General features: G+C 39.6%; 1 protein-coding gene across 4 annotated transcripts in view; it reads right to left on the reverse strand.

Annotated features, from left to right (window-relative positions):
* NRP1 (neuropilin 1) overlaps positions 1 to 12,270 on the reverse strand; it is a 142,584-nt gene that overhangs the window by 81,743 nt on the left and 48,571 nt on the right. For all 4 annotated transcript variants that reach the window (XM_048837726.2, XM_048837725.2, XM_048837723.2 and 1 more), the window contains exon 4: positions 3,588 to 3,769. In XM_048837726.2, the coding sequence (XP_048693683.1) occupies positions 3,588 to 3,769 (182 nt within the window). The remainder of the gene's footprint in view (positions 1 to 3,587; positions 3,770 to 12,270) is intronic.

Here is a 12,270-nt window from a genome sequence, read left to right on the forward strand (position 1 = left end):
TAAACAATCTGGCTTGTTGCATACATATGTATATGAATACCCATCACATCATAAGAAGTGGTGCTTTTGAAAATGATGCAAAACATACAATTTCACATTGATTTGGCAACCCTGCGAGTAAACTCAACATTTAGGAGATAGGTAGATCTGGAGGGTTAGCTCAGCTATTTCAGTCCTTAATTAGACACAAATATTAGATATTAATTTCAGGTCCTGAACACCTGTGGCCTTTAAAAAGGGTCATGACACATTTTGGAAGAATGCTGATATTGAAGCCCCAGTGGCATGGCCAATTCCAGTCTGGGAAATTACATTTTACCAAAAATTAAAATTCCCCCTCCAGTTTCAATGGTATAGAGTATTCATCTTCACTCCCTCTCATACACTGTTGTGTAGTGCTGTGGTTGCTGTTAAATAGTTGCTACTCTTCAGCTGACAGGTGATGCATTACGCTGCCATATTTTTTGTGTATGCCTTTGTTCTGTAAAGTGCTTTATGACCCCCCGAGAATCTAAATGAAAGGTGCTATATCAAATGTAAGTCATTGTCATTATTGTGGTATTAAAAATAAGGAGCCAGATCCTGACCTGCAAGATGAAGGAGTGTTAGGTAGGCCCTTACCCTCACACCTGTGTTTCAGCAGTACCCTGACTCATTTTGAGCATGTTCAAACCAACATGCTACAAGGGCACAAAGTTCATTCAAATGAGACCCCTCATCAATATGCCCTCCATAGATCCTGATCCTCTATTTTCCCTGCGCAGGGACTACAGGAGTTAAACCAGCTTTGAGGCTGTAGTGGACTCCATGAAGTGACACACTGGGGGAATATGGGAGAGGGGGCGGGAGGAGGAAGGGATAAGGGGCTTTGTCAGAGGCATCCAATGAATAGCCAGTTCTGAGTTGGGGAGGTTGTGCATGTGATTGTGTGTGTGTGAGAGAGAGGGAGAGAAAGAGAGAGGGAGAGAGGATACCAGACGTCTCTGCTACCCACTTGCACGTCATTTGCCCAGCCCTGGGAAGGGAATGTCCTTTAGCATGATGATCCCCTGTCCTTCCTGGCTGAGAGCTTCATTTCAGAGCTCTCAGCTGGCTTCTTAGGGCTTGTCTACAGTTAACATGCTACAGCAGCACAGCTGTAGCCGTAGCGCTTCAGTGGAGATGCACTACCTAGGCCGGCAGGGAGGCGCGGGGAGTCCCAGTGGCATAGGTAATCCACCTCCCTGAGAGACAGTAGTTAGGTTGATGGAACAATTCTTCCATCAACCTAGCGCTGTGTACATGGGAAATTAGGTTGGCTTAACTATGCTCTTCAGGGGTCTGGATTTTCACACCCCTGAATGATGTAGTTAAACCAACCTAATTTTCTAGTGCAGGCCAAGCCTTAGTTTGAGATCCTGGCTATTGGGCAACACCTCCTTCCCCAACATCACTCCCTTGCTCATCCTCCTGTCATATATAAAATCTTAGACTCCAAGCACGGGGTGTGTCTGAATCTTCTCTGTGGCTGCTGCTGCTGAGGGTAAGTCTCTCTGTTTAGGATTTGAGTAGCAGGTCCCTGATTATAGAGCCCGCGCAATACCACCTTCAAAATTAGCCCTAACTGTGTTATAGAGGTGGGGTAACATAACTTTAATGAGCTGGGGGATGCCCTCAGAGGCGCACAGCAAAGTATTGTTCATGGCTATCCCCACGTGTATTGCAGTGAAGCTTGGCACCACATATGACATTTATGCTATATTTGTTGGGGTCTGGATCTTTTATCTGGAATTTCCTTTCATGTCTGTGGAGCTGAGAAGAATGTCTTATGGCAGGTGCCTGAGTAATAAGGTCAAGTTGGCCATGTTAGTAAGTATCTATATAATAGAATATACTGATCGGCTTTATTTGGCATTGTATTTATTTATTTACTTACTCAATATGTAGATTATGCATTTAATATATACAGTAATTTAACATTATCTGGGAGATACTAAATGTGCAAAAGTCAGGAAATTCAACATCCATATTCCCACAGCAACAGTAACTCATACCTTTAGCACATATGTAATATTTTCCACCTCTGTAGATGGTGATAACTTTTGTGCTTTAATATTAGGTATATGTAGCATCAACCAGAGTTAAAGTTGCTTTGGGAGCCATAATTTTGAGTGTCCTGACTTCTGTGTATATAAAATGTTATTTGTAATGTTACCTTAACACAGCTAATGCATATCAGTGTGAGATTTAAATGATCACATGGGGAAATAAATGCAATATTCTTGTTAGTGTACTGTGTTGTCACTAGACTATTATGAAAAAGGTGTCTATCTGAAAATGTTCACTTTCAAAAACAGCTTGTTTCACAGGTCATTTTTGCAGTTGCTTTTTCTTGCACTTGCATTTTAACTCTTTTTAAAGAGAGGAAGGGGGCAAGCACTAAAAATCTAAGGGACAGATTTTCAGAGTAGGTCAGCTCCCATTCTGGCACCAGAATAAGTGGCCAGGTTTTCAGAAGAGCTCAGCACATTCGGTGCTGAATTCTTTTGAAAATCTGGCCATTGGAGCCACAATAGGAGCTCCTGGGTGCTAAGCACATTTAAAAATGTGTCCCTGACTTAGGTGCATAAATGAGAGCTCTTTTTGAAAATGTGGGTCTCACTTAAGGGCATTGAGCACTTGAAATTCTGAGCTTTGGGAACTTTGAAAATCTAGCCCCAAATACTTATGTTGTCAAAGACAACCTTGTTTCCTACAAAGTAACACTATTTGTGTATTTATGCCTTTATTATCCAGTTTTGGTCTGGGGCTTCCTGGCTTCTTAATGTGTGATTTATCTATCTCCATCCAACTACAGCTAAGGTGTATGCCAAAAATGATCTCACCATCCTACAGCCTGTGACTCAGCAAATGAGCTGATCAGAGTGGGGGCCTTTTGCTGAGCCTATTAATCCTGGGTAGTTTCTCTCCCAGATGTTTTCTTCTGTACATACAGCTGCCCATGCTTGGCAGCCTTTACTGAAGTTCTTATATAGTCAGCCACCAGGATGTGCTTGAAAGCAGTGTGAACTGCCTCTTTCCCCTGCCTCCAAAAAACAAATGCTGAAAGTGACACTATTCTGATCCTTCCATCATCTGCTGGCCATGTGTAGCTAGGTCCATTCTGAGCCCATGGATATCTTTTGGGAATGCAGAGCAAAGCACTAACCAAATAAGCAAGGGACTGCAAAGGTTACAGTGTGATAAGGTGGAAACGTTATACATCATAGGATGACAGTCAACACAAAGAAAGAAAATCAACAACTAAAAAAAAATCTAAATAAACAACTTTGTAGAAAACATGCCGCTGAAGGCTATCAGATTGGATTTAGAGGTGAAGATCCTTAACTGGAGCTCATGCACTGGAGAAATGACAATTTACACCAGCTGACAACCTGCTCTAAGTGTGTGGATGACACTAGCAATAAAACTTTAATCTACAACCAAATTTTTGTTTTTTCAAAAGACATAGCCTTCCTTTTGTCCTCAAGAACTATGATCAATGTTTCCATGAAAACAAAACAAACACCATGGTCTATGAGCTACATAATAATGAATAGTTTACTCACCTCTTTTGAAAACTTCATAGCGGATGGAAAATCCTGCTCCATGAGTTTCATAATCAGAGACAAATTTAATGAAGAGAAATGGTCCTGAAGACACCAGAGGAGCGGGAGCAATTTTTCCACAGTACTTTCCCCATACGCGGCCATTTGCATTATCTCCATCAATCACTTCAACGTAATCATACCTGATGGATAAATGGAAGAAAGAAACTTTTAACTTCCAGGAAAGAAAGAGATTTAATTAATTTAGAAACCATCGCTATACAACATAGATAATCAAGAAAAATGCTAGCCTGCTTGGAAACTGCATTATGCTGAGAGATGTAAGCAAAATGAAATAATTAAAATGGACTACATCATGTCTGTAGACATCATCTGGCAACATGGAACTATTAGGAAGAATGGCATCCATTATGCTTGCAGACAATGTCAGCTTAAGTAACCAATTAACAAAAAAAAAAAAAAAAAAGGAAATCTCATGAGCACAATTCTGTATTATTAAATTGTGTTCCTTTGTCTATGGTGGTGTTATCAATACATAATGCATAGCATTCTTTTCAAACTGTGAAGTTCTGTTATGAATTCAAAATGTCTCTTTGGCTGGCGCTCTCTATGAACAATACTTTGATTTCTGTACACTACCCTCTAAATATATGGCCACAGAATAATAAATGAATCCCTAAACATTTGATTTAGCTGAAAACTCCACTATGTTCCAGACCACTGGCAGAAAATCTGTCATTTTCCATGTCAGTTGGACAGAAACTGAGCAAATCTTACAATCCACACTTTAATTATAACACTTGATTTCCTTCAGACAAAAGTGTTTTTTTAACATATTCTTGTTTAGATATTTGAATTGAGTTGGTTTAAATGAATGTATTGTTATAACATTCATATTCATATAGTATATGATCACTGAACTCTTTGGACTAGGTTCTCATCCTCTGTATATCTGCTTGATTCCTGCATACATTATCAGTGTACAATAATGATTAATAGCAAATGTTTGTCTGGGGACAATAGTGGTGCTACAAAGTTTCTCAGTCCTCTAAACTAGATTTGTCATCTTCAAGGACCTGATTCTGCAAGGCTGACTTCAGTGGAGTTAAAGGGGCTCAGCAACAGGCAAGCCTGAGCCTTATAAAGAGAAGAATAATCAAGAACAGCCTTGAGCTGCAGGACTTGGCCCAGATCCAAGGATTTCAAAGGCTCATTGGTGGATGATTCTGGAGATTTGTGTCAGCCCCTGGTAGAGACAGAGAACAGCTGCCACTTACAGAACCAGATTCAACCTTTCCTAAAATGTGGTGGTGTTCTGTATGCACATATTTTTTTGGGCCCATTTCTAATAATAAAGAGGCTGAGACATTGGAAAGCTTTTGTGTGCCTAAGGTGGTGTATTTTTTTGTCTCATCCATATTGCCTTTTTATTTATCGAGTTGCTGCTAGCCAGACAATTTCATTTAAGTTTCATATCTTACAACAATTGACATTAAAATGATGCAGTTAATTTGCTTTAGCCTTTTATTCTTCTATTATGTGCATTGAAATGTTCTGAGACATATTAATATACCAGAAATGGCTAAAAAAAGCAGTAATATAAACTTTATCTGATAATTTTAGAGTCAAAGAAAAAAATGTCTTCATGATGACCAAAGTCACTTTTAATAACCCTGATCCAAACTGCCTTGGGCACATGACTTATGTTTACATGAAGTCCCATGAGATAACTGCAAAGATGATATCACTAGTTAAAATGGCCAGCTTAAGGCTCTTTAAATTAAAAATGATATTCCCACATCAGTTAAAATTGTATGCCAGCTTTGGTATATATCCAGTAAAAAATAAAGCTGACACTGATGGAACTGTAAGCATTAACCTATGTGAAATATTGTGATAATTGCATTTCTTTTAGTCTCTAAGGTGCCACAGGTACTCCTTTTCTTTTTGCATTTCTTTAGGTACACCTGAAGTTTCTAGTAGCAGTTGCTCAGCCAGTAAGTTTCACTGTCCCATTTCAAAGTAATGGAAATACAAAGAGGAAATGTTTCCTTTTGAGATACTTTTACAGATGTTTCATGTGTAAAAGGTGACTTGTAAAGATTTTGTTATTTTTTTTTAATTGGGCTTGTGCACTTTTTAAAAAATCTCTTTATGATTTAGTAAAAGGTCTGAGGGTTGTGGGGGTTTTAAAAGAAGGGTTTTTTCTTTTTGTTTTATGCCTTTAGAAATATTTCATTAATTTCAACTTTAATCTTCCTAGAAAACTTATGGGATGTGTCAGAGGATTCATATGATCAGTTTTTACATCTAATGGAACAGTTCAGGGTGTTGAATCTTTAACAAAGACATCCTTTCTCCAAAATGTTCAATAAACATCAAAGTTACACGGTTAACGAGAAAGAAAAAGAGAGAGAGCATTTTAAACAGGCTGATCACAAGGCTTTTCTCTGTCATCATTTCATTAGTCTGTCATAGAACCTTCCAGCTTAGACTACAGTATTAGACTTCAGTTAGACTATAGCTTAGACTTCAGTATATCTGAATTTCCTAAGTAAAATCAAGAACCCCACCCATGGATATTTATTTAAATTATATAAAGCATTTCTTGCCTTTTTTGTAAATCATGAAGAAGCAAACAGAGGGCACAAACAGTATATTTTTCCATTGCAGGTATATATAAATTATTTTTCAGAGTTTTACTAAGGCTCTTGTATGCAGCCAGAGATAACACTACACACTATGTACCAGTTCCCCCCCTGACATGCACTGCAAAAGATACTCAGATGAAATCTTCTCTCTTTCTCTTTGTGTCTTCCTCTATGCAATAGCTTATCTGCACTCTTCCACTTTAGCTCAGAATGAGAGAAAGTGAATGGTAATTTACAATGTTCATTCTCTGTAGTCTGGCTGATCTTCATCTGTATGTGACACAATTTTGATACTAATTGGCTGGATTCTAGTGGATTTTGCAATTTATGTGCAAGCTGCATTGGGTGATCCAGACCTGCTGAAAACCAGAGGGTTTTTAGGTGGCAGATTTCTCTCTTGTACTTTAGGAAAGTAATAATGGCCATTAGAGACACCTAGCTGTGAGGGTCAGATGGCAAGTTAGAGATGGAAAGTTAGAGATCAGACCTACACAATAAGTATATTGACTTCCGCTTGGCAAATACAAGTCTTATTCTAACAAATGGATTTAGATTTTTCCACAGTGGAAGCTACATTTTACAGATGAGCGGCTGTACATTTGGGTATGGTATTTTGCTTATGGAGATCAAATTACTCTGGATTACAGTGGTTTATATTTGGAAACTGAAGTGATTCTGTCATTTTAGCACTTTTTCAAAATACCACCAAACAGAGAGCAAAGTGTATCACAAACAACAGTCCTTGTAAATAGGAGAATGCACAGTCACAACTTGAAAACGTTGTTGCTGCCAAAGAAGCTAAGAAAGCAGCTTGCGTCTCCCTCTGGAGTTGGTAACAGTTCCACTCCATAAGTTTGTCAGTAGAAAATGGTGTGCCAGGGATGCAGCTGGTATGTTGGCATCCCTCTTAGGAGACTGAATGTGTCACCTCAGCAGTGCACCCAGACGGTCTTGGCTCAGCGCCCAGAATACTGAGTTTGCAAATTTGGATCTCCCAGTCGGGAATTCATTGCTGCCAGTGGTGTGGCAAACATTTCTTGTAATGTTATAGTCCTGCAGCGTTAACAGCACAGACATGTCAGTATAAATATGGAGCTAAATGCTACCTGAAGCTTTAAGTGAAAAAACAGGGTGTTAATGCATGAGTGCAAGTAGGAAAGCTCTGCCCTACATGGGTAGCACTTGGATATTGGCTTGGAGGTGCTCAAGGTCCAGTAAATATACCCGTAACATCCTATTTTTTACTCTCCAAGTTTGTCTGGGCTCTCCCATTTCCACTGTAGTTAAAGATTTCACACTGCAGTCAGCAAAGCTCTTTGTGGCTTAGAAGGGCTGGGTGGGTTCTCTGTTGCTCAGTAGCAATGCACAGACCTCTCATTCGCCTTCCCCACCAAGTCAGTGGCTGAACATGCTGCTATTAGACAGTCCTAATTTTATGGTTCAGTAAAAAAAGTCTGGGAAAAATTCTCATCAGAATGATGAGAGAATATAGAATTCCTCCAAGAATTCATACAGGAGTTTCAAGAAACTCATTCTCTTTTTGGAAAGTGTGAGTTACGGCTTCAGGAAAAAAGCCAGACAGCACCTATAAAAAAGAGCAGTGGGCAATGAGAAATGTAATCAACTACAAAACACGGCTTCTGGAGAATTCGTCATTCTCAGCTTCAGACAGGAGATTACAGTGCTCTGCTTATCTCTGTTTTTCCTCTTCTGAATATGTCATTGGCCCCTGAAATGCACCCTAGCATGTCTTCCTATTGAAGGTAAAGGCAGACTGCTATAAAGCATTGCCTGCTGCTGAAGTCAGCTACCGTACCAAGCTACTCACAGCTTCAGAAGATTTTCCTGTTATTAAGGCAGCAGGATCTCTTTACTTTTACTTTAAAATCTTCTTCCCACAGACTCATACACACAAATACAAAAGCTTCTGAACCCAAGAATTCTGCCACTTGACCCTTTGAACCAAGTGTTGAGTGACCAGACACGGGTAATTTAGATTAGCACATCTCATAGATATATATATTCTGAGACCCATTGTGCTTTGTTCCTATTGGCTGATCACTAATGTTTTGGTCAGCAAGGGCTCAAATATCTCTGCAAACCAAGAGTACCATCTGTAGAGTTACATGGGAAAAAAGTGAAGAATTGGCACAATTAAATTTTGGTTGGATTTCAGTCTCCAAATCAGAATTGTTTACATGTGTGAGAGAGAGAGGGGGACTGTTCGTATTCACCGTAATGTATATGTATTTTATAAGTTATTCTCTGATTGTTTGAAAGATAACAAAGCAAACAGAATTTATGCTTAACTGATTCATGTTACAGAAGAGCTGTGAAGGTGGTTATGGGTGTTCCCCATAAAGAGAAGTGCTGAGCATTCTGGGAGGTTTGTTAGCACTTGCAACTCTTACCCTCACGTCTCCCCATTATTTGATGGATAATTAGTGGGTCAAACTACCTGTATAACTGAGAATTATTTTCCCCTGAGGAGTGAGAGGTTTGCCAGCATCAGTAGATTTTTGTTTGTTACCCACACAGCTCTGCTTTAGATAAACAGAAGGACAGAGCAAGAGGAAAACTAATAGAAGAGTTGCAAATTCCATTACATCATAAGTATTGCACCATGACTAACTGATAGTCAACAGTATGAAATTTACTGTTGTAAATTTACTTGTGGTACCTGTGACACAGGATAATTGGAATCCCAGAGCTCAGAGCCTAAGAACTACAAGAACTCAAGGATACTAGCCCAAATCCCAGTTTATTAGCAACAATAGAAAAAACAAATACCATTAAAAAAAATCAAGCACAACCCAAACTAGGATCACTTTCTGGCTCCTGCAGTCAGTGTCCGCCAGTCTTTCCTTCATCAGAGCCTTCTGTCTAGATTGACTGGTCTCTCGTAACTCATTTTGTATCTTGGAGGGTTTACCCAGCCCACCCTGCTCTCTACCTGTCATAGTGCTGCTAGACAACTCTACAGCTACTTTCATCATCAATCCCAAGCATCCAAAAATCATGAGTCTGGCTTCCCAAAATAATGGGGCCTTAAAAGCTCAGAATCCAGGTGAAGGAGAATTCCCCTGGTGCAGAAACTGTGGAGACAGCCACAAGGCTGTCTCTCAAGGACCCCCTTTCAAATCCCGGCATAGGGTGTGTGCCAAGGTTGGAGCTCAGGGGGAGAAAAGACATGCTGGGGCTACAGCACACAGTGTTTTGGAGATTCCAGGCAGCACTGAGGTCCAAAGGGCAGCGTGGGGTGGCTACCATAACTGAGACAGCCCACCAAAGGCTAAGTTACATTGTGGGGAGAAGGGGCTCTCCAGGGCCTGAACAGCTCAGGTTGAGTTTTTGGCTACTTTCCCATCTTCTGCCTGGGCTACAAGTTCTATGCTGTGCCTCAGAGAGGTGCAGCCCATAATCTCACAGCTAATTTACAACTGTCAATGTGATCGATATGTAAATAAATCACATCATGTATTTTTGCAATTTACTTCTATATCGATCACTTTGACAGCCTCTCATTGCTCATACACTTCTGTGATTCTCATATAGCCATGATTTTTTATAGCGTTTGTTCACTCAGGGCCAAATCCTGCTCACCTTCCTCATACAAAACTCCATTTGATTTAGGCAGAAATAAGGACATCAGCATTCGGCCATTGTTCACTAATGCACAAAAAGTCATTAATTCACAATGGGTCTCCAATACTCATGTTCCACTGTACTATAAAACAATTTGCTGTGGCAAAAGAAAGACAAGAAAGAGCGAAGAAATTGAAGAGGTTGAATTCAGTGTGCCAAATCCTGTGTTAATTTACATCCCCGCAACCCCATTGAAAACAACTGGCAGATCCTCAGTTGGAATAAATCAGTGTAACTCCATTGATGTAGATGTATCTAATCCAGTTCATACTGAGAAGCTGGCTTAATGGGGTTGCATGAGTGCAAGTGAGGACACAATCTGATTCCTTATATTTACTTAATATGATTCTACTTTAAGTCAAATTACAATTGGAAAATTCTGAAACAGAAATGAGTATCTCATGAACCATTCCTTTTACTATAGGCGTGAGTCCAACAATGTCTTCTGCAATAGGTAAGAAAGAATGAGGCCACGGGCTAAAACACTTGCTCATTTACAATGGTGTTGCCATTGGGCTGCACCACTGTGTGTCTACACTGCATCTGGGAGTGACCCTCCCAACCTGGGTCTATAGACTTGTGCTGTCAGGTCACAAAAAATAGCTGTGAAGATGCTGTAGCTGGGGCCAGAGTTTGGGTTCTCAAGGCACCCTGCCTCCAGCCCAAGCTGCAACTGCTACAAAGCCATTTTTAGCATGCTAGAGCACAAGCCCCACCAGCACAAGTCTGTGGACCTGATCCTCGAGGCTTGCTCCCAGATGCAGTGTAGAAATACACTAAGATAGTCAGAAATCCTGTCTGCAAAAGGCATTTTACCCAACAAAAGGGCTTGATGTTGAAGTCAGTGGTAAAACTCCCATTGATTTCTGTGGTTGTAGAATCAAGCTTGGAAACTATAATGTAATAATCCCAAAACATAAAAATGGAAAACTCTACTGGGAAGAAACATTTCACTCTAAGCCTATTTAGTAAAGAACTTCAGTTCATAACTTTCTGGCATAGAAAGCCATTAAGTTAGAAAGATTCACAAACCCAAGAGTTCCACTTTAAGGCGGATGGCGGGGAGGTGGAACACTTAGCAATTTAAAGATTTCAGAGAAGATAGAGCTTTCCAGTGTCAAACTGGTGAAGTTCAGTATTTATAGGAAATTCACATGTCTTTAATTACTCTAAACTCAGTTCCCAAGTAAAACGTGCCATCTGGAAGATATTAGAGTTATTTACAACATGTTCACCTCCCTATTTCACTGCAAAATCTTTCTTCTTGCCAACTTTCCACTGTTGTCCGCAAAATAAAATGCAGTCTAACTTTTATTGCTTGTCTCAAAGCTAGTTGCTACATCTCAGAAGACAAAAATTGATGATACCGACGAAATTTTCTACAATTGTCTTTGTGATTAGATTAAGTTGAGAGGTGATGAGAGGGAGGGAGGTAAATGGTGTGGGTGGGAGAGATCTCGTATATGGCTCCTGTATGCAAAATATTTATTACCAAAACTCACAAAACAATTCAGACAGTAAAGAAAAACTCAAGTTTTGGTTTTATGACCTCCCAGGAGATATCTATCAATCAGAATACTTTTCATTATTAAAGCACCTCCATCCAAATATTTCAAACTATTAATGTGACTCAAGGTTCACAATTCTGCTGTGAGGTAGATTAGTACTCTCATTTTCCAGGTGTAGAGACTGAGGTAGAAACAGACCTCATAGAAATTCCTTGCACATCCAAGAACAGAACTCAGATCCTTAGACTCCCTGCGCTTTAACGACTACAGCTTCCTTCCTGAGGCCTGATCCAACTCCCATTGATGTCAGAGGAAAGACTCCAACCAGCTTCAGTGGGAGTTGGATTAAAAACCAGACACTGACTTCCAACAAATGTGACAGAAACGTGGAGACTTTTTGAGTTACAGAATAACTGTGAGTTGGGCTATATTAGGTCATGCACTAGGACAATTGCTAAAAATCAGTTAATTAGTGCAATTTTCTGGAATGGAGCTAAGGCAGGCATATATATATAAAATCACTAAATCCATTAAGCATTTCTTTTGATGTGCTGGACTGAATTAATCATTTGCAGTTGGATTAGTGCTGTTAGCATGTAGTGCAGAATTCACTAAAAAGTCCTCTTAATTGGTAAATTATGGAACAATCAGTGTTGTCTCCTTGAATATCTAAAGAGTATGGAGTCAGGTTTATACTGAAATGAGATCAGAATCTTATGGTCCTTTTCTCTTTCCATAAAAAGGAGCACTTTTATATGATGGCAACCTCATATCACTCCATTTAGGAATTTTGAACTCCTGATGAATTTGTAATTTTCCTTTTGGGATTTGTGTAATTATTAAGCATAACCTTAGGAGCTCAGCTCATAAAAGTATTGG

The sequence above is a fragment of the Caretta caretta genome, chromosome 2 (genome assembly GCF_965140235.1).
Source record: "Caretta caretta isolate rCarCar2 chromosome 2, rCarCar1.hap1, whole genome shotgun sequence".
Lineage (NCBI taxonomy): Eukaryota > Metazoa > Chordata > Testudines > Cheloniidae > Caretta > Caretta caretta.